Genomic DNA, 26,039 nt, shown 5'->3' on the forward strand with positions numbered 1-26,039 from the left:
TAAAGAAACAAACATTTATTAGAAACTCGTAGTTTTACATAGCTAAAAAGATAAACATTCATTTCTTAAGAGACAAAGAATATACAAATGAACAGTCATCACAGAGGCACATAATGAAAAATGAAATTTGAAGATGACTCCATCTTTTCAATGCTTGAAAGCATCACCAACATAATTTTCAATATTCATAATGGCACTTGCACACAAAAGTAAGGACCAAGTCTGGAAGACAGACTTTTCTGAAATCACACGCACAGTGGCTCATTGGTCACAGCCAGACAACATGACCAGGCAACATCAGCAATCTCAAAAATCCCACAGGATACAAACATGTTGGCAAACCCAGGAAACATTCAGATTGGAAAGGCTTCATACGCACGGATGATTTGGATAGAACGACTCCTCAGTTCTTTTAAAAAGTGCAAAGTCCAAGTTTTCCCTAAATTGAAGGCCAAAAGACACAGCCAAAGCTGTCATTTTCTAAAATCTGATAAAACATCTTATAATACAAATCTTAGGAAGTAACGTATCAGTTTATGAAGATAAAAAACAATCACGGAAGCACTGATCACAGACGTACATCTGACCTGCTGACTGAAGAACACGGCCCAGTTTTCCACACAAGGAACAAAGGGCACTTGTTGATGTGTTTGATTTTGTGTATACACACATACACATGGGGCAGCTGTGTGCGTTTGGCTTCATGTGTACACATAGAGACCCTCAAAGGCCTTACAGGAACTTAGCATAGGATCTAAGTTCTTCCTGCAGCAATCCAATTTCAGGAAGTGGTCAAAGAGAAGTGTTTTTTGAAGGTCAAGTTGAGTATAAAAATTATCTCTGTAGATTTGGGATTACTGTAAATAAAGAATTAAGACATCATATAGACTGCAGAAAAAGCATAACAAAGGAGTTCAGCAGTAATTGTTTTTCTTACCTCAATATCTGGGACTGAAGGCCACTGAAATAAGACAAATCATACCACCAGCCCCAGCTCCACACCCCTCCAAGAAATAAAGGAAGCGGCTTATACATGGAAATACCTATTTTCTACATGGAGGAAGTGCTGCTTTTGTTTTCTTCTTTAAATGAGGAACTGTTCCTCAAGTACTTACAAGTTCCCTGTGTGTGCTTCACTTGCTTTATTAACATGAACCTGATGGACATTAGAGAGCTGCAGTTCCATTTGGTCACACAGACAAAATGCTTCAGTATTTCATGACCCAAATTTCATACACTGCACACAAAACTGTGAGGGAAAGCGGATTTGTCCTTCATGACAAGCCTTTAAAAACTTTACATAATAACACAATCCCTTATTTGCTAAAAGCACAAAGGGGACTGTAACCCTTTGATACTAAGGGAAGAAATTATGAACAAGAAGCCTTTTGCTCTTCAAGGCAGCTATGATGAGCTTGAATTCTTGTCCAAGTCAGTTTCTTCCAACACAGCCAACAGCTAATTCATCACTAGCTTAATACTGGATCCTTCACCTCATTTTTAAACAGTAACTTACACTTGTAGGAATGGATCCAGTAATCCAGTAGGCTTTTTCTGTTTCTGTATACTGGTTCTATAAGACATCTAATTGCAATTGAGAGCTTGTCATGCTAGCATTTACAAGTGCGAAAGCAGGTCCAAAGAAGCAAGATACCAAAATCATTGACTGCATTACAAAAAACACGATATAAATCAATTGAGGTATTCTAGATACCGTGGAACAGTAGTTTTTCAGGCTCATATTCATTATAGAAAACACAGGTTAACTTGAAAATAAAGGTGGTGGGCTACATTTAATGTGTTACACTATTCCTTCCTGTATCTAAGGTAACAATGTTTAGAACTTAGATTGCCTTCAAAAATAATGATATTAAGTGCTTACTTCTAGAAGTGCAAAATGTTTTCTGTGAATGGCTTGAGGACAGGCAGCATGACAAAACAAAGTCACTTTCATCAATTCAGTATCAAGGCAGTATGAACTTCTTCTACCTTTGGTTTCATGTGAGACAAGTTCAGTTAGAGAAGACAAAAGAGTAAAATATGCATGATTATATGAATATGTAGGCATACAGTTGATTTAAATATACAGGTTTTTTTTCCTCAATTTAGTGACATTAAAGTGCAACATAGGTATCTGTTTACAAATGGTGTACAAGAAATTAAGTTTCCTCCCACTGGAGAATAAAAACAGAAGTCGCAGCATCTCTCCACAGTCTCTAATTGTAAGAACAGATTACTGAAGAAATCATCTTTGTTCTGTTAATTCCAACCAAATTAGAAATATCTCACCTTTCTACTTCAAGCTATTCCTAAATTCTGCTTCATTTTTTCATACACAACGTAACTGATACTGACAGCTGGAAGAACTTTCATAAAATTAGGGGCTATGCCCCTATAAAGTCCTTGGATTCCTTCTGTAGCAACAATTTTTTGAAAGAGGCTGACCATGTTTAGCTGTGGAGCTCCTTCCACCGACGCTAAAATAAGATGACAACGTTATTGAACAGTTGCAGCAATGTCACAATTCTTCAGCAAGTATTAAACATCTGAGTAGCTAGCTTATCATTTTCAGGGCCAACAATTAAAATTTATGTCTTCGCAGCAAATCTCTTTAATCCCTAGATATTCCAGAGAGATCCATGTGCCTAAATCCCACTAAAATGCATTACTTACATGCATATCAGATAAACTCTTAATTCTTCAAGCTTTTTCTTTTTTTTTTTTTTTTTTTTTAAATCCTTCATGCCCACATCCCTGCTACAGCTGTCACAAATAACCTCATTTCAATGAGAACACACACACATCTTCAGAACAATTGGACTCACCTTGAGCCTGCATGCGTGTCCTGACAAGAGCAAGAGGGTAACTGGCTAACTGCCCACATGTGCTGGAAACAGTACCACATCCCAGTAACACAAAAACCCCTGGGTTAGCAGAGCTTGATGCATAGTGTTCTAGCCATGTAGTCTTTAAGAGCTGTCAAGATAAAGAGTTAAATAATAAGACAAGATATCTACATTTGAAAAAGTAAATAAATGTTTACTCTTAAGATCTGTTACTGGTTTCATACTGGAAAAGCATTAAGTTCACTAAAAAGCACAAATGTATGACTGGAGTAAAGACTATACACAAAAACCTCTGCATGTGGTAAAGGACTGCAGACTACAGCAGTTAGTGCCAGGAAAAAGATTCCTTAAATACCACGACACAACACCAGGCAGCAGTGCCCATGCTCTAGTTAACACTTGGGAAGGAATGACCCAGCATGTCATCAGGCACAACAGAAACTCATACAACCAGGCATAACACTCCATGCAAAATTAGAGATGCAAACCATAGGACAGAACTTCCATACAGCTTGGAAAACACTTGCTGAAGCAATCCTGCTGACTCTAACTACTACTGTATCACAACAAGACTTCTAAACTAAAATAAAATTAGCCCATGCATATTAGTTACTTGACATATTGTGAAGCAACACTCAATAAGTGAAGGTAGACAGAACATTTTAATTGGTGCTGATGAGTGTAAGGTGCCAGTACTTCAAAGGAAACAGTGCAGTGTTTCAAACTCATCACAAGAACAACATGTTGGCTACAAAGAATTCTGTTGACATGCAAAAATACATAAGGAGTTCAAATTACTATAATTCAACTACAAATCAAAAATAGCAAAAAATGAGATAGCTGCAGGACAGGTAACTTAATAATGAACACTAGTCAAGTTTTTAAGGCTCAGGTTTGCTATATAAAGGTTATGTTCCCAGCCAATGGGGTCATTTGTTTACACAAGAGTGTTCTGTTAGCAAAATCTAATACACTTTAACCTTACAAGCACACTTCTTGTCTGACAGAATGGAAGAAAAGAGTCCTGTGTGTTAGATGAAACCACTGCACATAATGACCAGTCTGTACAGGATCCCTCCAAAGGCAGCAAAAAATGACAGAACTGCAAGTCTGGTGAGTTCAGTAGCAATTCCCGTTTACCAGGGTAACTGTAACATTACAGATGTATTATAAATCTGACTGAGTAACAGTAACCAATTACTCTGTTCAAAGATTAGTAGATGTTACACAAACATACAGTCAGCCATCTGAACTCACCTCATAAACAGCAAGGTCAATCCCAGCATAAGGAATTATACCCAAAATGTTAGGAATATAGCCTTTGTAGAAGGCCTTTGCACCTTCTCTTTTCAAGATCTTCTTAGCACAGTCAAACATCCCAGAATATTGCCCTGTTTTACCCACAGCCAACCTGGTCTTTAAAACCTGAAGGGAAGAATCAGTAGTCTTTATTACATAAGTATTTATTACTGTAGTTTCTAAATACAGGAAAACACAATACGTACCTGCTTATTCCATTTTCTGGAACTGCTTTGAATTTGGAAGTACAAGTCTTCTTTATGACTACTACTGTTAAAGGCTGACTAAGGGTAAGCTTCTTCAGATTTTATCACGAATGCAGAATACCACAAACATTATACACTAGCTTACAATTTAGTACCAAGATACACAGAAATATGTCCCACAGAGAAAAGACTAGTTAATCCATCAAATCTCTGCTGTAGCTGTTTTATTCTTCCTCTACATCCAGCTCCTCATCTGACTTGGCTCCCTATCATAATACAACTTCATCAGCTCTGTTCCAGACAAGATCATTCCTTGCTTATGCATATAGTGGGAAAGATATAGGCCCAATTCAGAAACAAGTCTGAATATGTACTTAATGTTAAATGCATTATAGGATTTCTTTTCCCAAACTAGATTCCAATGACACATTTAATTGCATATTTCAAAAAGGACATTCACACAAAATGTAATCATACAATACAATAACCCAGATTTCTGGTGTGCACACACAGAGAAGTGGTATCAACACCTGGATTCCCAGCATCTTTTAATAAGCAAAAGATACCTTAAAAGGACAGCTATACAAACAGAAAAATGACAGCTATCAACTAGAACAGCATCTATTCTAAAGTATCTAGGGCTGCAATCCTGAAAGGAAGTTAAAAGTAAAAATAACGACATAGGATAAAAGAGTGTACGTACGGGAATTCCTACAATAATTTCAAGTGCAAAAATGGCCAACCAGACATTTGGCAGATTCTAAAGGAAGCAAATTCTCTGCTACTAACCTCCATGGGATAAATAGAAGTTTGTGCTGTTGCCCCGGCTAGAGAACCTGATACAAATCTTTCAATGGTGCCTAAATTTCCATCATCTTTAGTGAGTATCTTCTTATACTGTGAAGATAAAGCACATAAAACATCACATGCTTTTTAGAAGATGCAAGAGTTCCACTAGAGTTAGGAGTACAGTAGAACATGCCTTTTCAAGCTTCACTTACTTTTTCCACACATTAATAGTTGCATTTACAAACCAAACAAAGTTAGCACTACCCTTACTCCATCATCAATGATTCACAAAAGAGGTAACTATTCTAACATGCAAAGATGTTGTACATTAAAGGCACCAGTCACTCACACTACTGTCCAGTACTCCACAAACAGCCTACAGTGTGCTGCCCAGACAAAGAGGACTCTGACTCCCTCACAGATCGAGATATCCAGATGGAGAACAAAAGCTCAGCTCATATGGACACCAGCAGAGATACATACAGTATCATTCAGGACAAATACTATCATGCAGGGACACAGCCAATGTCTGCTCCCAAAAGGGTGGGCAAGAGGAAGGAACAGAATGCTCACAGTTTCTCTACAGAATGCTCACAGTTTCTCTACAGAATTGACATCTGCCACTCAGTCTTGCAATTCCCCAAAATTTGATATTTGTTAATTTTATTTCACTGTTGTACAAAAACATGAAATACATTAATATAGTCTTGCTTAGGCAAAAGGAAAAAAAAAAAAAGCAATGATCAGTTAACTACATCAGAAATGTAGTTCATTTTCTAAAGGAGGATTAGGCCTTAACATGATGTGTAAAGCTGATTCTGAGGTAAATATAACTCTGAAATCCAGGGTGAGGGCATCTCATGCACCACCGTGATATTTGACTTAAAAAGAATCCTATTCAAATCCAGCCAGTGTAACATGCTACAGTTTTGGTTGTTCTCACTTTGAAGCTAAAAACGAGATTAACTCAGTACATTGTATCCTATGAAGTTACGAAAACTGAAGGATAGCTTAAAATTTATGACAGATTTAATCTACACTGCTTATAAAAGTCAATGGCCAAATCAGGAAAACAAGATTTAAAATAGCCTATGTTTTCTGCTAGTTAAAACCTGAGTTATTCTACATTACTACCACAAAATCCCCAACCACAACACTAACTCCTATACAACACAACAGTGTACATAATAAACAGTAAGAATGATACACTACTACTTCCATTTCTATTTAGCATCCTACCTGTTCATAAGCCCAGAACTTAATAGCTGTCTCAGGAGCTATTTTGACAACATTTACACCATTTCCCCTCCAGAGTGATCGAACACCACCTTCTTTCAACATTTGCTTAAAACCACTGGCAATATTCATTTTGTTTGATTTTGAACCATGAACCTAAAAAGAAAAAAAAAAACAAAAAAACCAACAGAGTAAGGGACAGTGCTCTGATTAGCCTGTAAAACTCATCACCTAAAGCAGCCAGTCACTGCATAAATACATCAACTAGCAAAAAAAAAAAAAAAAAAAAGAAAAAATTCACCATTGAAAATTTTATTTTAATTGCACAAGTAGTATCATATTTGGTTTACATTTTTGCTGATATCAATGTGGAAAACACTAATGGGCACAAAATATAGAGCGTGTTAAAACACAACTAGATCTCCAGAATTTACATACTCTATTTGGCCATCAACTTTTTGTTACAGGTCTCTAAAACTGAGATGATAAAATGGAAATGAAGAAGTTCTTAGACGCTGCACCTACCTGCATCATTACTTTTAGACGATCTAAAGGTGCTGTACCTGTTCGAGAGATAGCACCAGCCACTCCTCCTGCTAAGAGCTGCTTCCACCACTGTCCACTCTTTTTCTCTTCCTCTGTGAACTCATCTGGAACAGTCAAACTATCTCCAATATCCAGCACCTATTAGAAAGCAAAGGGCTGCAAATAACCATCTTACTCCACTACCTTGATTTTACCAATAGTGCTAATTCCAAATTAACCTACCAGCTAAGAGCAGAAATAAAATGCTAGTTCAACATAAGTGAATTAGTTTGCATTCAAAAAATCAACTTGCTACGTATTGCTATTGCTATTCAATGAACAGTATTTTTAATTACTTCTAAACAGATATTGAGCAATATACCACATACCCACCATTTCAAAGACTGCACCATCATCATTAAAAATTACGACAAATTTCTGTCTTGAGTATGACCCAAACAAAGACATCCTGTCATGATCAGTAAACGTTTTCAGAGAGCACTAAGGCTCAAATGCTTACTGTCAATGCTAACCTTTCACCAGACAGTCTTCTAGGATTAGCTTAGTAATCTCTTAAGGACACTAACAAGAGATTTCTCTCTCATGCTAATGCATTCACACATACGTGGGATTTTTTCTCACTCCTACTGACATCTTAAACTAATCATTTTATAGTTGATATATCAGAATATTCAAGTCCCAGTAGCTGTTGTGTATTGGCTTATAAAATGACTGTTCTAAGAAGTTTCCTCTCATTAGCAGTTACACTGAAATACATATTAATGACTTCTATTCAGCTATACAAGTTTGACATTTCTTTAACAGTTGCATCTTTGTGTTAACATTCACTATGATCAAAGAAGATTCCAGTATTATGCCTTGGACAGCTTTATCACTGAAGTCTGTGTTAATTGAACGTGTCACTTAATGGATTCTTTGCTCTTCATGTCATTTATAAGCATGATAAAAACAGAACAATTGCACCAGAGATAATGAAAAGCTAATACTAGGCATAAAGAAAGCCTACAAAGAATCAGGAATGTTTCTATAAATGATAACAAGTACTGACCAGAAAGTATGTTAACTCACAAACCCATTTTTATTGCTGCTGATGTTGAGTTCAGACAATACATCCTAGTGAGATCTCTGTTAAGCAGGCTGACAACTGACTTGCTCGTTCAGACAGTAAAAATTGCAGTATGCAGATTATACATAAATTATTATGCAGATTACCCACAACTGGGGTAAGACTTAACTAGTCTGGGTATTGAACATGAAACGGATTTAAGAGAAAATCTTGTTTTTTTCTGACATCCATGATTTCCAAATAAGGTGTCATCAGTTACTCAACAACAAATGGAGTCAGCAAAGTATCCATCAGAACTCTGAAAGTATAAAATCAATAGATTTTACAGATACTATATGCATATCTACCAGAGTTTAAACAATATATCTACTGACCCCTAAATGTAACTTTAATAACTAAATCTAGCTTTAACTTCTTTTTTCTTAAATTTAGGAGAGATTTATAACCAAAGACCACAACTATCTTAATAACTGCCAGTGCAGCTATCTCCTCAGAAGATTCTGACAGCAATTAAAATTACATAATTATAAAAGTATACAATTAAAAAAAGCAAACAGTTTCAAGAGCTGTCAGCCAGTCACGTGACATCTCACATCTGCTCTTATCTGAAGCACCAGCTGTGTTACTGCATAGCTGGATTTTGCTTGCTGAGATAACTGGGTCATATCTGAGCCCAAACCAGAACATCCCAAGAGACATCTATACTCTTTCCTTAGGAATAATTAAGGACATTCCATAATAACAAAAACAGATAAATAATAAATAATAAAATGAATAATTAAAAAATAGCTCTTATATTTAAAAGTGATACAAAGCACAAGCCAGGACCAAGCCTATCTGATCACAAAGCAGCACTCCAAGCACTTTTCTTCAGCAAACAGGAACCTAGTTTCTTTCTGGCAAGCACAACTGAATTTAGTCTGTGCAGTGAGAGCTGCTCAAATGTTTCACATCTCAGACTGTTTTTTATTATGGAAGTGCTGACCAGTCCCTCAAAGCATGATTGGTCTCAATATGCTCAAAGAAATTCATCTTCACCTAACTTTACAGATTATTCCATAACTATACAGATTACCCTTCCCTGTACCAGGAAAACAAAGTAAAGTGGATTATTACTGGCTTATTTACCTTATTATTCTTTGTTTAAAGTCAGCCACTAAGATGGTAAGAGCTCCATTCAATGCTAACCTAAAAAACTGTCTGCTTGTTGCTGTATATCCCATCATTCTTAAAGGAAATTCTGTAACACCGAACAAGGCAAGAACGTATCGTAGACAAAGACAGCTGTGATTTTATGGTAATGATAATATTACTAGAGAAATGCAATTACTGAACTGACTTCAACACAGGAGTTAAAATGTTTCCATGTATGTTTCAACACATCAAGAGCACTGAACATAAGAATGTAATGTAATGTTGAAGAGAATGCTTAATGTTATTGCTACTTTCTATGGAGTATCTGCAAGAGAAAGATTTCCTTCTAGGAATTACTGGCAATTAAAAGGTAACTGAAGAATCTTTCAAATGCACAAAATATAACTGAAGTTGTTATGCTCAATACTGTAAGTTGCCCTAGCAGAAACGAACTTAAAAGATGCACTGAATTGAAGTTGAACTTACAGTGGAATGTTTCCAGTATCGGATTATTTCCTCTATGTCCGTAGCAGGGTTAAACATAAAATGATCTCTCCACTCATTCCAATCTACTGACATTGTTCCGTCAGCATCAATACTAAAAAACAAAACACAAACAGAACAAAACCAGCTAAGAAAACAGACTTTATCTGAAATATTGGCCACCACAGTGATCCATTCTACAGACAACATATGGAGACTTCAAGGGTAAATCTGCCACGGTATTTCAATACCATACATTTCTTATTCAAGTATATCTAGCATTCTCTATTGTAAAATAGATACAGATATAGATACAATATATAGATATATATATAAGATACAGATACAATAGAAACAACCTTTGTTTCTAACAGTATTTGTATAGAAATGAGGTATAAACATTCCCCTCCCAAAATCGTATGCTAAAACAGGGTTATATGCTAGAACAGGGTTATATGTTCTGGGGTTATATGCTATAACCCAAGAACAGATGGAATGTGAGAATTCCTATATATGCACTACTGAAGTTACCAACACCATTTCAAAGTTACAAACCCATTCAATTGCTGCATTCTCTGAATTATAAGAAATATGAAGAACATAAAGAAGCTCAGAATATTAATTTCTGACCTTTGCAGGATCTTTTCTGCCTGTTTTTCTGAAATGTTTATACCCAGTATCTTGAGGGACTGGACAACTTCTGATGGCTCAATTTTTCCTTGAAACATAAAAAGAAAGATAATGATATATACAATACAGAGTCCACTGGACTTAATACATTAGTCTGAGACTGCCTTGAGAGACTGAATGTGCTCAAGTCTGTGGAGTCAGACAACATACATGACAGAGTCCTAAAGGAACTGATTAATGTGGTTGCCAGTCTCCATCATACTTGAAAAGTTGGGGCCATCAGGGCTGGAGCACCTCATGAAGACAGGCTGAAGGACCTGGGCTTGTTCAGCCTGGAGAAGAAAAGGCTGTGGGGAGATCTCCCTGTGGCCTTCCAATTTAAAGGGAGATTATAAATAGAAGGGAAATCAACTTTTTGTACAGGTAATAGGACAAAGGGAATGGTGTTAAACTAACCCAAACCTCCCCTCCTTTAGATGTCAGGGGGAAGTTTTTCCACTGAGAGAGCGGAGAGGTGCTGGAACAGGCTGCCCACAGAGGTTTTGGGTGCCTCTGGAGGCTTTTAAGGCCAGCTGGGATGGAGCCCTGGGCAACCTGATCCAGTACAGGATCTAGCAGTTGGCAACTCTGCCTATGGCAGAGGGATGGGACCTTGATGATCTTGAGGTCCCTTCCAACTCAAACCATTCAACGTTTCTAATATTCTATAATTACATTCTATAACTTCTATCTACACAATAGCAAAAGATTATTTAAGAAAAGAATTTCAACAGAGGCAATGCATTTTTATTATCTAAAGACAGAGCAAAGGTAAGAACACTAAAATTCTACACCCAAATAAGATACATACAGTAAGTTAATAGTTATTTTATCTGGAATTGATAGACAGTAACTTCCTTATAGCCTTACTCTCTACAAAGCAAAGATACCCAGATGAACAAATCTGGAAAGTAAAAAAAGAAAAGGGAAAAAAAGAGACTTATTTCACCCTACAGAAAACACTAACTGCATTCCTGTTAAGCCAAACAAATCAAGGATTCCCACACATAATTTTTTGTCTCCAATTTAAACAAAATTTAAGTCAAGATAACTTTGGAAATGTAGTTCCTTCAAACATTTGAACACATCAAATAGCAGCCTACCATCATTGTTTTTGTCCAGGCTCTTAAACGCCAGTTTCATTTTCTTCTCATGATCTTTAAGATACCGCATAAATTCTTCAAAATCTAACTGCCCATCCTGGTTAGTGTCGCCAGCTTTAAAGATTTTCTGTTGGGAGAAAATGTAACATTTGACTTTATGAAATATAGCAACTCACAAGGTAACAACAGCATAACACAGCTGAGTTTTAACATGTACCGTATTGGCCACACTGAGAGTCAAGTCAGGAAAACACAGAGCTAACACACACTTTAGAGCTCGGTTCTGTCCCCAGAATTTAACAAATTCTTAGTAGCTTCATAATGACAAGAAAAAAAAACAAACTATACTCAAAGATGGCATTAGCTTTTATTCCCAAAACTTGCTTATTCAAACACAAGTTACACCTCCAGGGATCAAACCATCTGTGGAGGACAGCCTGGGAGATATGACAAAATCATGGCAGAAAACAATTCTAAGCCTGCGATTTTCTAGCTCTACTTGAAGTCTACAACATTCCAGTACAATTCCACAGCCTCAGCTATCCTCTTGAATCTAGTGGTCTATTCTGAATCACACTAGCAATTAACTATTTAACTACTGACAAAGAATTCCTCACCACACACACCACAACAACAGTTATCTTCCACTTTTGCATGTATTTGCTCATAACTGCCCTGCTGATCAGACAGCCTGCATATAAAATTAACTATGAGTTGAACACATTATACAATTCCCAGCACAGTACAAAACAAGCCTGAAATACAAAAGCAATGGCATGACTGCCTAGGGCTTATACTTTTCATTCAAAGCACCAAAACAGTGTATCATCTTTATGTGTGAAAATACACTTTACGATAAATGGGAAATTAAAGCAACCTCTCAGGGTGCAACAGCTGAGGCATGTCTGCAAGGGCAAAGCATGGAGGCGAGCAATGCCCAGGCTAGCAAGCTCTGCAGGACGTATCAGCTTGGATCTGAAGCCACAGTACAAACTGCTCCTTAAACAGAGCAGTAGACAGCAGCAGGATCAGGACAGAAGGCCCAGCAGCAGTGCTCCAATGGGCGCTGCCCACTCTCTTCATGTGCCCACAGTGCCACTGGCTCATCCAACAGGATGCAAAGAACAGGGGAAGGAAGTTCATCCCAACACTTCTGCTCTAAAACAAAAGATTTGAGGGGAAGTTATGTCCCGTTTCTCCATTTGGGCACTAGTTCCTGTGTTGTTGCTCAGTGTGGGTAATCCCAAGAGGACAATGCACAGTACAAGAGCAATCTGAAAGCATGAGTTACTGAGCACATGAAGGTATATTTACAGCATACGCCAAAAATTCTTCCAAACACCTTCTATTTTGCAAGACTGTCTTGCACAACTGCTAAGTAAATCAGCAGCATTTGCTTGGTCGTTGTAATCAACAAAGTCTGTTTTATTTTACTTTTTTTTTTTTTTTTTTTTTTTTAAAACTTCCACCATGACACACCATAATTAGTTTAAATCCTCAAAAGAGCAAAGTCTAATAAGATTAGCCTACAGACACCAAACATAAATGAAGCTGAGAATTCTGGTCTGTTTATTGCTTTCGAAAGTGTTCAGACATCCGTAATGTCCCCTTCATCTTTCCTTATCCACACACTAAAAAGTTTAATGTTTAATCTCAAAAAGAAAAAAAGCAAAGAAAACCCACCCAAAATGTATAGTACTGATAGGGTTCTCAATTTAAAGGCTAAGGATTATGTGGTACTCAACAGTGAAATATATGGGGCAAATTATTTAGCTCTGATAATGCAGCACACTATGCACAGGGAAATCTATGCAAGATATCACATACTCCAATAAAGGTGTTTGATCTCAGCTGAGAAACACTTCTGTGGTTCTGTCCTTAATATACTCCAGCTTAGCTGTTGATTCTATCAATAACTCATCAACAATAATCTACTCAACAATTCAGTTACATGTAATGCCCACGTCCTACAAAAACAAACACATCATATTTACTTAAGTTTATGGATGCATTCCTGACAACCACCTTCTAATAGACAAATCCACCAAAAGAAGTCCATTAAAAATGACTCTTGGCAGAAGGAGCCCCTGCACTGAAGACAACGCCATCCCAACCCTACACCCAGCACACACAGCATCCTGTATCACATGGTCCTCCCAACCAACTCAGAAGGGGTCAGTTATGCAAACTCTCATCAAGGCCAGCTGGTACTGCTCCCTACCTGAGCTACACAAAAAGGAAACAAGGAAAGTGTTGTTCTGGCTCAGAGGCACAATAAAACATACGCAACATTCCAATTACAAATCCTCCACTGCTCAGGATGACGTGAGCCAAAGAAAGCGGAAATTCCTCAGAGGTTCACAGAGCCGGCAATTAGCGTGTGTGAAGGGGGCACCTTTCTCTCCATCTGCCCCACAGGCACACTTCATGCTGCAGCAGCTAGGAAGCCACGTGCATGAGCCTCCACCTATCCTGGTCCTGCCATTCTTTTACAAAGTTCAAGCCTGTTTGAGCAGAATAGAAACAGCAGGGAACAAAAATGCACGCTGTACCTCAGCAGACGCACGCACTGTTCCCTCTCTCCTCCCCCAAAGATCTGAAAAGTTAATATAAACAAAAGCTTCTTAAAGCCTGTAAAAATGTACTCTTTATGTAAGTGTTGAAGTTTGAGACTGAAACCCCAAGCCTGGGGGACAAACAGAGCACTCTGAGAAGTGCCTTCCACACAGAGGACAGAAATGGGCCGGTGGGAGCTGCGCATTCCCTGGGCACAGCCCCAGGAAGCCAGCAGGTGCTGCAGCGAGTGCAGTGCCAGCCCCCACATGCAAACTGCTCACTCACGGCACATGCAAAAACTCAGCCCAAATAGATCGGGTCGTGCTGGACCACGTCTGCTTGAGTTGTGAACTCCTCCAAGGAGGGAGATGCCACAGTCACCCTGGGCAAGCAGTGTTCAGTTACCTCACTGGTGTCCAGCAAGTGATCAGACTGCTGCTCCTCATTTCATATACTGCCAGATAAGACATTTCACACAGTTATAACCACTCGTCACCACATCACTTCCTGCTTCAACTACTTCTCCGGTGGAAAACTGGAAGCATTTTTAACATAGGCGTGTTTACAACAATGGAGCAGGACCAACTTAGGTGCCAGCTGCTGTGTGCAAGCCCTGGGAACCAGTGCTAAGCGTGCCCAGCATTAACACCTGCCACATACTGTTGCTACCAGGGAACCACGTCACCCTTCAGTAGACCCAGCCCTGAGGCACAGGAGTTTCTTTTCTTAAGCGCTGCCATTTCTTTTCTCATCTAAAAATGTCAACCAAGAAGCATAAAGATAATCTGCTATACGGTGAAGCAGTGACCAGAAAGAACTGCTAAGAATTTACAGAGCTACAAATACTTAAAGATCTATTTGGATCATCTTTCATTCTCGCGCTGCAGGCCTCCACACATACAGACTACAGCACTCCTGTGCTGACCCTGTTTGGCCATGACATTCCTTCCATTTTTACTTTTTATAACAATTCTCTCACTTCTGTTCTTCTGCTTTGTAGTTTGTTACACTCTGCTTTCCAAGTCCTGCACAGCAAGGCTGCAGCAATTCGAGAGACCAAAACTAGACAAATAGTGAAGAACTTTCTTACATAAAACATTTTTTCTCCAGAAGGGTTCCTAGATGTGGGAACCTAAGCCAGCGGGTCTGTTGAAAACACCAGCAAAGTTACAGACCCTAAAAAATCCTGACTTCAAAAGTGTCCCAATGAATTATCAGATTACTCTGTGCCAGTCATGAACTTGAACACATTCACTGCTATAGAAAAGAAAGAAAATGCAAAACAAGCAATCATAGTTCTTTCATGTAGACTTTTCTTTTAAATCTACACTTGAGTTTTCCTATGGTACTTGGTGTAACTGTTTTTGCATTACGTATAAGCCACCACATTCTTCTGGTTACAAAACTGAACTGCGCATGAAGTGGGGCTACTCAGAACAAATGATTGCCTGTATTAGCCTGTTATTACAGCTCATTAATACAACTTCCAAAAAAATTAACAGGAAGAAATCCATCAAGAAATTACTGGGCATTTCTGGCTTCCTATTCTGCTAATTACAAGTAAAAATAAACAGCATTTAAAGACTCAGAATTGGTGCAATTAGCAATTCATTGTTCTGTAATCTATGGATAGAGCTCCAAAGGACAAAGTCAGATACTGCACAGAAAACAAACCAACACCAAGGTAAGAACAGTGTGTCTTTTGGACACAGAAGATACATGTTTTCTTTCAGTATCCTTCAGATGCCTATCTCAAGGATACTTCTCCGCAGCAATCCTGTCATTCCCTTCATTCCCTTCTCCTCCCTCTATTCTGTTCTTTCCATCTTTGCCTCAAAAATAATTAGCGTCAGTCATTCACATAACTCTGCATTTCGCAATTATAAATGTTTTAGACTGAAATCTACTGGGATCCAGCCAGAGCTTGATCACAGGCAGCCTTGGTCTTCTCTGGACACACATCCTCTCATACCAAGAACTGGTATTTTTTTTCTGGTTTTTTTTTCCTACCTGTATCTGCCAAGACTACACAAATCCATAACACAAAATGATAACGTGAAACACAGTAGAACAGTTTATTAAAACCACTCTTGTGACAGAGCATTTGAGGGATAAACACAGAATGAAGCCAAAGGGCCCCAAGATGCACCCACACATTGCTCCAGTCAATGAGTCCTAATAACACTAACAAATAAGACCGCTGTCGAAGTTCAAAAATACCTCCCGGCATCCTGCTTTGAGCAAAGCAATCATTTGCATTACCTCCCTAGAAATCCCACTATATTTTCACATCCCATTCTTATTTGTTCACTTCTTTCCCAAAGGCTATGATGGCATTTAAACAGTACCCAGCAGGTAACAATGTCAGACACCGCCATAAACAGAACCCCCCATCCTGGTACAGCAGACACGCACTGTTTGCAGTAACAGATCCTTCCATCAGCTACAGTTTCTCCTTCCTGCTCTTTGCCCTCAGCACCTCACTCTGCAGTAGGGAAGGGCGAGCCACAGTCTTCTTACTGGTTCATCGCAGGTAAGAGCAAAATTACAAGTTCCATAAACACAACTGATTACTCCAAGCAGACCATGTTCTGACTGCTGAGAATTCAGTGTCTTTGGGCCCCATTTCCATTACATGGAGGTATCTCATCACACTGCTTCTTCAACTAAAAGGGCCTTCACATAGCTGGGCACAACTAGACTTACATTTCAACCTGACAGACAGACCAAATAAGATCGTACTGTCTCCAGAATGCAGTTATTCATTCCAATACTATCTTCCTATGTCTAGCTCCAGGATTCAACACATAAATAGATCCTGAGTGTGAATGGTTGGCTGTTTCTAGCAGAAACTGAAGCTTAAAACATGGAGCTTGCCTCCTGCAGGTTTACTGTAAGGATTGATTGCAACAGAAGGAAAGGGTGAACAAAAATAGTATAACCATGCACACCATGTATGGTGCTTGTATCTAAGAGACTCACTGCATTCTGAAGACACGGGATGAGATCATTTGCGATCTGATATTTAGTATTGCTATCAGACAACTCTCCTAACCCAAATTAACTGTACAATAGCTGCTAAAGTAGTTGTGGAGATCCATCTGATGTTTTCACCACACTGGATTCCTTCTTTGTAGGCGCTGACATACAATGTTAGGAATCTTTTGCAAAGCTTTACAAAGTTATCCTTTCCTAGCAAGTAATATACTACAAAATAAAAAAGGAGTCATCCTGGCAGCCTCTAAGAAGCAGACATTTCGGATTTTTCAGTGGTTTACTTTTCTGTCACACACTGACAGGAGGCAGGTCAAACAGACCGCAAAGTCAGGAGCTTCTGTCACTTTGGGCTAGGATGCCTTTCTATGGAGAAAAAGAATGATTCTTCCTTAAAGAGGAACAAGTTACCTACTCGCAACACATCAATCTGATATCTACTGTGTTACTTCATCTAAAGAGCGTCCCATCGTACATTAAACATCAATAAAACTGTCAAGAAAACAGATGAAAGCTTAATTCAAAGGAGCGCACATGTCTATTGCTCGAATGGATAGCAGCTCTGTAACTTCAGAAACCACACAAACTCCTAGAGAGGAATACACATTGTTTCAGTGCAAAGAGAAAAGCAGTAATAAGAGCAAAATCACTAATTTATAGCATGAAGGCGATGACTTGGGATGAGCCAATAGACTTTGCAGGGAAACAAGTAAGCCATCTGTTGTTTACCAAAAGTTAGCCAGGAGGGAGCAGTGTTCGCCATAAGTACAGTGACCAACACTCCCACGGAGACATGTTTCACTACAAACAGGAGGTTTTTGGAGATCTAACCCAGACTTGCACCTTATCAAGCGAGTGCAAGGCCTGACACCCTGACTCAGCCACAAGAAAGTGCAGTTTGCTCTTCTATAGGATATCCAAAGGTCTGCTCATACCCACATCGCCATGCTATCGGGCAGGGCAGAACCCTTGGCCACATTTATAATATCGCTCCATTTCATTTCCTTACTCATTAGTTAATAGCAATTATAAGATTATTTCTGCCTCCCCAAACATAAAGGTGAAGACTACATATGTAACTTCATTAATAAAATGCCTTTTTACCAAGTAGTAAAAAGTTTATTGAATTAAACACCAATCTAGAGCCTGAGATAGGGACTAAGTGGGAGAATGCAGCTTCAAGTAGTGCCTCAAGTAAGAGCACAAGAAGCAGATTAGTTGCATAAAGACAGGAAAGAAAGCAACAGCAAGTCTCACTGAGGCTCTCCTACTATAGGAAGTCTTTTCAAGTAAAAACTATGTGCACCATTGAAATGGTGAGCATATAAATGTTCTAGTGCACTCTAGTAATTGGTTGACCCACCTCAAAAGCCTGATGTGACTCACGGCTGACTCTGTTTACACTGTGTTTCTCAGGAAACTAGAACAGCCCGTTCCTACTCCCCATTACAGCCATGAGGGTGTAGCTTATCTCAATTGATTTCATAGGTTTCACTACCAGTTTGTCCTGCATCAATCAAGGCTTGGACAGACACTTAGGTCTGCGCTTTGCATGGAAAACATCATGCGGAACATAAAAATCACTTGGAACTTCACTTATGAGTTGCTCAAAACTTCAGAAACATGTCACTTATGTCTCAGGACTCACAGTAAACTGTGTTGGAAGACCATCCTCATTAACTGTCAGAAAACAGGACACCTATCCCTTTATTGTTCTCTTTAACTAAAAACCCTAGATTGTTACAGTCTAACTGGTACAACAGGTTTTCAACAACTTGTACATAATGCGTGACTGGAGCTTGCAACCAGTTCTCATGGGTAAGCAGACCCAACTGTCCTTCCTTAATCAACCAAGGGCTGAAAATCCAGGTACTTATTTCATTACGAAGATGATTTTGACCACAAGCAATATTCAAGTGGAAGTATGCTTACGACTCATTTATACTCTCACAGTAGCACCATTCAACTCACACAAGACCTGCAGGATACTTCTCCTTCAAGCATCTAAGGCAGAGAGTTACATATATCAAGAGGGAGGAAAGCAGACCAAAACCTCTGGAAGGAATAAGGAGTGTGCCAGAATTAGCACAAGGTCACTGAAATTGAATGGCTTACCCAACATATCTCTGAGCACTCTTGTCAAAATTTAAGTTCACCTCTCTCATCCTCTACCAAAATCTACACAATGGCTCACTCTGGCACAGTACTGGGACGCTGTCTGACTGCTCTTGATATTGAAATAAAGACCAGCACCATTAAAGTAACAACTCAAGCACAGACCTCTGCTGTCCCTGTTTAGCCCACCACACCTACATCCGACTTGCAGAAGTAAAACTGAAGTCCAAATTCCTCCATGTTGTTTGGAATTTATGTCTGCTGAAAGATGTATGAAGCCAGACAACACTGCTTAAGCATCAGTGCACACCATCATCAGCATGAGTCCAAGCCATACATCTCACATGACCACAGATACAAGCTACCTGCTTTCCAAAATAATTTTCATGTCCATGTACCAGTTCTGTTTCCTAATGAAAGATCGGCACAAGAGAAAGTGTTACAACTGCTAAAATTAACGGAGCCCACTGAAGACAACTTCAACAGCTTCAGTAAACAATACCTTATAAAGAGATAAAAGTGAAACCTAGAAGCTGCTCCTATAATGCAGACTTGCTTTATCATACAAATACTTCCACCATCAGAATTGGGCATTAAATGATTTTACATTCTGATCCTGAGGCATCATCGAAAACAACTAGAAAACAGAAGTTTCTCATCCAGGTGCAGATCAGATTTGGAGGCGTAAAAGCATTTCAGCACTTGATGACTCAAGTTTTACTGACTTAGGCAGAAACCATTCATAAAAGGGAATAGAAAAACATTGCAGTCACAGAATGATAGTACTGACTGGGTTGGAAGGGACCTAAAAGATAATTGGGCTCCAACCCCCTGCCATGGGTTAGCTGGCACCTGACAGCTCCAGCTGCCCAGGACCCCACCCAAGCTGGACTTGAGGACCTCCATGAAAGGGGCATCCACAGCTTCTCTGGACAGCCTGTGCCAGGGCCTCACTGCCTCAGAATAAAGATTTTTTTTCCTAACACCTAACCTAGAACTCCCCTCTTTTGGTTTTAAGCCATCACAGTCACTGTAGAACCTGCAGAACAAAGCGAGAGCTGTATCTGTTCAGCAGTCACAAGGTTACTGCTATACTCAAGCGCTTTTACACGCAGGAGCTGTGACACCAGCTGCCACCGCGTGCCGATGGAGAGCTGGGCTCACCCGCTTGTTCTGACACTGCTGCCAGCTGCCACACGACTGAAACGGAATCTTACCTACCCACTGGCCACACACTTACTCTGACCTAGATCGCGCAAACAGCGACTGACACCACAGCCGTGAGCTACATCCTTCCCCGCGCTGGGACACCATCACACACCACGCAATACGGGCCAAGGAAGTGCAGAAGTGATGAGCGATGACTAAGCTAGGCCAAGCCCGTCTGGCAACAGAACCACCGGCTGCTACGCTCTGAATAGCGTTTGCACTGGAGTTACCACACTTATAACCGTACAGCACAGCTCCCGGAGCAGGCCCGAAGCCGGCAGCACACGGCTGCGTCTCGGGCAGCCCCGGCTCCGGACAGCCCCTGTGGGCAGCGCCGCCTCTCAGCGACCCTCGGGACGAGGCGCGGGCTGCGGGAGGGACCGCCTCGAGAAGGGCCGCGCCGCGCTCCTACCTCCTCCGCCTCCTTGCCCAGCGGGATGCCCATGGCTTGGAGGCCCGTCTGGAGCTCGGCGATGTCCACCCTCCCATCCTCGTTGAGGTCCAGCTTCTTGAAGAGGTTGGCGTACCGCGAGTCGCCATCCCGGCTCCCGTCGCAGGCGGCGGGCAGCGCGAAGAAGCGCAGGAGCGGCAGCATGGCGCGGGGCACAGCGGACGGCCGCACACAGCCGCTCGGAACCCCGGGACCGGGCGCGGGCAGGAGGGGCCGCGGGAGGAGCGGGGCCGGCCCCGCCCGCGACGAGACGGAGAGCGGCGGCACCGCCCCACCCGCCCGAGGCGACCGCGAGGGGCGGGGCGCGGCAACGCGCGCGGCGCCGTGAAATGGCCGCTCCTCCCTCCGCGCCCCGCCCCGCGGCAGCCATAGGAGCTCTCGTGGGGGCACGGCGCTCGGCTGCGCGCAGATAGCACCGCTCCCCTGTGCTTTCTGGAGGCGCGCGGTGAGGCTCAGAGAAGCGCTCCGGCAGTGCTGATGTGTCAACCTACAGTAGATAAGCGTCGCCAGCGCTGGATGTAAGCAGACCGCCCTGCGCGAGGCGCCCACGGGTCTCATACGACTCGGAAAGGCGTCTGTTCTATCACGCACCGGCTGTGATGCGCTGCTGCCGACACACCCGATGTAGGTGGCCTGCCCTTAGAGAGCGCTACCACCTTAAATAGTTCCCATACCAGTGATACTCCGAATCTTAACAGGGCTATATTGGGATCACCGCAGTCACCGCGCAGCGCTGAAACCACACGAGCAGCCGCTGGGATAACCCACAAGGGATGTCCTCCAAACAGCTCGCCTGGGTCAGCCGCATAGAACAACGACAAGGGGAAACAATTGGCTCATACATAAATCATGGTGCAAATGCCAGAAGGCAAAGCACCAACTCGCAGGCACAGCTGGCATAGGAACCAAAGGACAGCTAACAGAAGCAGGCTGTTCACCTGAGCACTCGCTGTCCATCTGGGAGCTGCACTGTGGCCAAGCACAGCCACGCCAAACACTGCCCTCCTGCTGCATTCACAGTCAGTGCGCAGCCACAGGCAGTGTCTCAGCCTCAGAGCAGGAGTTTGGTGGCCCTGTCCAAGGATTAATCAATAAAGCTCATCTGGTACATTGTCACTCAATAGATTTACCTATTGAGTTCGACAGGATTGAATGAATTACCTTGTATTTCTAAAGGCAATATGATTTCACTGTAAGTTTATCAATACACAGAATAAATCAGGTGGGAAGGGACCTTGCAGGGCTCCAGTCCATCCTCCTGACCAAAGCTCAGCTGTGAGTTCAGCTCAGCATTTGTCCAGCCTTGTAATCTCAACAGATGGGGACTGTGCAACCTCCCAAACAGCGTGTCCTACCTGACATCACCAGGAGAAAAGTTTCCCCTTCAATACAGTCTAAGCCTTTCTTGTTTCAGTTTCTACTTGGTGTCTTATATCCTTCCACCCTGCTCCACTGCAAGGACCCTGACCTCATTTCCTCCATAACGTCCATTAACCAATGGGGGGGAGTGAAGGCTTCTTTCTATGCCTCACAAAGGTTTTTCTTGTACCAGTTAGGAAAGCTCACTTTCTTCAGCATCTCATGGAGAGAGTCCTCCAGGCTCTCCCATGCCTGGTGACCCTCTGCTGAGCTTTCCAGCTTCTGCCATTCAGATACTAGGGAGCCCATAACTGGCCTGGACTCTCTAACCACAGCCTAATTTGCACTAAGCAGAGAGGAACAATCACTTCCCTCCTTCTGCTGGCTACAATCCATTTCATAAAGCCTAGGGAGCAGCAGGTCTTTACTTCCAGGGCCCATGCTCAGCATGCTCTCTGGCAAGACCACAGAATTGCTCCCCGGTCAGGTCTCCAGCCTGCATCATTGTGAGAGGTTATTCCATCCTACATGCAGTACTTTTAATTTGTTCCTGCTCAAACTCATAGGGTTCCTCACAGCCCATTCCCTCATTATCTCTGAATGGCAGCCCCGCACCTAAAGACAAGTGACTCCGTCCACACTCTTGTCCTCCCCCCCTCCAGGTAGCTGATAAATGAGACGGGTCCAAATTACCCATTACTTTGGCCATACAGCGAACTTTAACCTGCACCTTGCAACAGGCACAGCCTGAACACTCTTCACTTCTTTCTGGAAGAATGGACATGAATGTTGCTAAGGCCACTGCAGCTCAGCATCATAGCACTCTCGTGTAGTCTTCAATTCTGTATCTGTTATTTTTAACTCCTGCCGTCACCCTTACATCTTCAAGAAAAAAAAAAAAAAACAGGGAATGCAACATTATCCTTTATCACAAATCACATCATGCAATTAAAAACTATCTATACTAGTGACTGAATGCACTCCATAGCAATAAGCAGAAGTGGGAATGAAGCAGCTGCACAAGTTGACTAGCATATCATATTTCTGACATCCAACAGGACCATTATCAGAGGTCTTAAAACAGTTTCTTTTATGAGTATCATATCAAACACTGTACTTAAATATTAACACAATGTAAACACTAGAAACATGCAAAAATTAACACCAAATACCTGGAACACATTTTACTTGGCCTCAATTTTACTCAATATTGTCAGTTCATGCCATTCACATGTTCAGCATCAGATAATCACTTCCACAAAATCAGTAAGACAATATATAGGCACTCTCAGGAATTTGCAGGCAGTGAGTGGCAGCTTTTTCCTAGCAGCATGATAACAAACACTGCATTTTGGCCATTACTTTTTAAAATATACAGCTAATGCATGTGTACACAAACAAAATACCATCTAATAAAAATGTTAGCTGAAATTAGCACATGTAGTAGAACTTAGTAGAACTATTATCTGTTGTAATTCAACTGAAGTACAGTAATGCCCAATAGGGATGATTAAGAAACAATCAAATCAAGCAGAGAAATTCAGTGGGACACTGGCTTTTCTCCTAATAACCCTGGAGCTGTCGATAGCCCAAAAGTAAGAGGAGAAGAAAAGATGCATTTACTCTTCCTGAGGAAAAAAGGAAGAAAAGCTAGTTGTAGCATATTTGTCCAGGATAAATGTATCAGGACAATTATGATCTGTATCACACATTATGCTGTTAAAAGCTGTGTGGGAAATTCAGCCACAACACAGAGCTACAACTCTGCTTATAGTATTCATATTTACAGACTGAAAATGCAGGTTATATTTAATTCATCCACCTGTTTAAGGTGCAAAGCAACAAGGACTTCATTTTTCACTTTCCCTTGTTTCTGCAGAAATGAAGTAGTACAGGTGTGTGCAGGAAGTTTAAGCAGTGTGACTTCAGTATGAGTAGCTGATAGGAAGAAGAAAAGTAGATCAATGTCTCAGACATTTTTGCATCCATAGATAATCTGTTAGCTATGCCTGAGAGGAAGCCATTATCCTTAAGGATGCAAACTAGTCAGGCCTAAGCAACATGCTGCGTAACATTCAAAACCACAACCACAAATGCATTTCCAGACCTCTGCTTAATTTACGTATCTGGGAACTAGAGATTACGTTTCTGCTATTATGAAAATAGCACTACCAACATTAATTCTTCTACAGATGGTCTTAGATGACGGGGTTGGGAGCTGCATTATTTACAGAGTTCTTTGTTAAGAAGGAGTTCGGAAATGCTCACCTTCCTGCACAGCCACAAAGGGCATCTGTGAGTCAAGAAGCATCCTCACCTAAAATATGCATCTAAAACAGGATTGAAATAAAACTCTAATACCTGTACTTTTTTCCCCACTGATATCAACACTGAATAGCATCAGAACATCAAAAAAATATCTGTTTAACTCAGTAAAAGAGCTTTTAATTAGTATGCATTAATACACAGTAATTCATACTAATACATCAATGTTTAAATCACATCAATGCTACCCATTTAGAGGAAGTACTATAAATATCAGAAAGCCTAAGAGGCTAGAGATAGACTTAACATATTTTATTGATAGACTAAAAGGTAGCTGAATTGCTTTGTGTGATGAAGTGTTTGCTTGAGATACCATAGCTCTAACTGTAGAAAAAACAGAAGAAAACACTTGAAAATACCTTTGAATTGTGCATATTACCTACTGCAGGAGCCAAAAGTCATTTCTAGCTTAATACTGTGGACTACTGGGAAGATAAATATTTTTTCATGAGATCATATCCAATTCTGCAACACAGTTCAAAAAAAGGCCATTAAGAACAAGCAACCAGTTTCTGTCACCTGAATGAGCGAACCTCAGGATACACAGGATAAATTAGAATATGTCAAAACAATAAAAAGAAAAGTCACAGCTAAAGGATTGTTTGGTTTGGGATACAGTGAATACTGCTGTGCTATAGTTTGAAGTACAGTTAATTAAATCCCCACCAGCACAGAATTTTTCTGTTGGCCTCCACAGAAGGCCAACACTTCAGACCCTTACTAGCTTTTACAAAAACGCAATGATCAATTCAGATCCTGTGATTCCTCCACACTGTCTTTCCTAGCATGTGGTTCCAAATTGTTTCATCCTGACAAGAGGTACTATGTCTTTGTTAAGACTGGTGCCAGAATACAGGAGTGTTGTGTGATTCAGGACACTGATTTGTCAGCAGATAAATCAGAGCCTGCCTATGTGTGTTAATACTAAATACATTCAAGTATTTTTGGAGGACTGAGACTTTACAAGCAATATTTTAGGAGGACTGAAACTTTATTTTAAACCATACAAGTAATTCAACAATAGAGCTTACTTAACCACATCACACTTGCTTCCACTGAGGTTCACTTCTCAGTTCAATTTAGTTTCAAACATCCAATTTTATCTCTTTGACAACAGTTACAGTACTTACAACTGCAACTGTTGAAAGTAGTGATCTGGATGCAGGTTACAGCCCGAATATCACAGCAGTTCAAGACCAGAAAACATCCTAAAGCACAAACAAAGAAAAAAAAATTCCACCAGTTCCAAATACTGTTATTCTCAGGGGAAGAAAAGCTGCAAGGCAAGAATAAGAGTGCCCAGCAGGGAAGTAGCATTACAGTAAGGGCACCGGAGGAACACAGGTTACTTAAGTAACATCCCATCTCCAAATATAAACATGAATGCTTCAGAGTATTTTAAAAGCCCCAAGACATTGATTTAGCCTACGAACAGCTGCCTATCCATAGAAAACATTTCTATTTATTCCTACTATTTTATGACTGAATTCCTATATTCTTCAGAAAAAAAGACTACTTTTGAGTTACATTTTTTATCTAAATGTAACTGTGAGGTTTGAAGATACTGATTTCCTCAAAACCTTGTTTTACATATATTTAATAAGAAATCCCTTTTATTTGAAGTGTATTAGTTTCTCCTACAATGAAAACAAA

At 40.6% G+C, this 26,039-nt stretch overlaps 1 protein-coding gene across 6 annotated transcripts; it reads right to left on the reverse strand.

Moving 5' to 3' along the window:
- Positions 1-25,600, reverse strand: SLC25A24 (solute carrier family 25 member 24). 6 transcript variants are annotated; one of them, XM_048946030.1, is made up of 11 exons: positions 25,517-25,581; positions 22,786-22,943; positions 11,378-11,504; positions 10,236-10,323; positions 9,609-9,720; positions 6,902-7,060; positions 6,380-6,532; positions 5,141-5,248; positions 4,104-4,271; positions 2,826-2,976; positions 1-2,477 (listed from the first exon to the last, which is right to left on the reverse strand). In XM_048946030.1, the coding sequence occupies exons 2-11, from the start codon at positions 22,843-22,845 to the stop codon at positions 2,299-2,301; spliced, it is 1,305 nt and encodes a 434-aa protein (XP_048801987.1). In that variant the 5' UTR covers positions 22,846-22,943; positions 25,517-25,581; the 3' UTR covers positions 1-2,298. The 6 variants fall into 6 exon arrangements, with proteins under 6 accessions (XP_048801987.1, XP_048801985.1, XP_048801984.1 ...); XM_048946028.1 differs by lacking the exons at positions 22,786-22,943; positions 25,517-25,581 and adding exons at positions 23,884-23,934; positions 24,746-24,775; XM_048946027.1 differs by lacking the exons at positions 22,786-22,943; positions 25,517-25,581 and adding exons at positions 23,884-23,999; positions 24,330-24,369.
- Between the last annotated feature and the right edge of the window lie 439 nt (positions 25,601-26,039).

Source organism: Lagopus muta, chromosome 5 (genome assembly GCF_023343835.1).
Source record: "Lagopus muta isolate bLagMut1 chromosome 5, bLagMut1 primary, whole genome shotgun sequence".
NCBI lineage: Eukaryota > Metazoa > Chordata > Aves > Galliformes > Phasianidae > Lagopus > Lagopus muta.

What these genes read in the sequence shown, in the direction of transcription:
- SLC25A24 (XM_048946026.1), bottom strand. Translation starts at nt 20,846, where the DNA reads ATGCTGCCGCTCCTGCGCTTCTTCGCGCTGCCCGCCGCCTGCGACGGG. An exon ending in GTCTAAAAGTAATGATGCAG is followed by an intron (nt 6,533 to 6,901) that starts GTAGGTGCAGCG and finishes TTTTCTTTTTAG; the next exon opens with GTTCATGGTTCAAAATCAAA. An exon ending in AGTTCTGGGCTTATGAACAG is followed by an intron (nt 5,249 to 6,379) that starts GTAGGATGCTAA and finishes TTATCTTCACAG; the next exon opens with TATAAGAAGATACTCACTAA.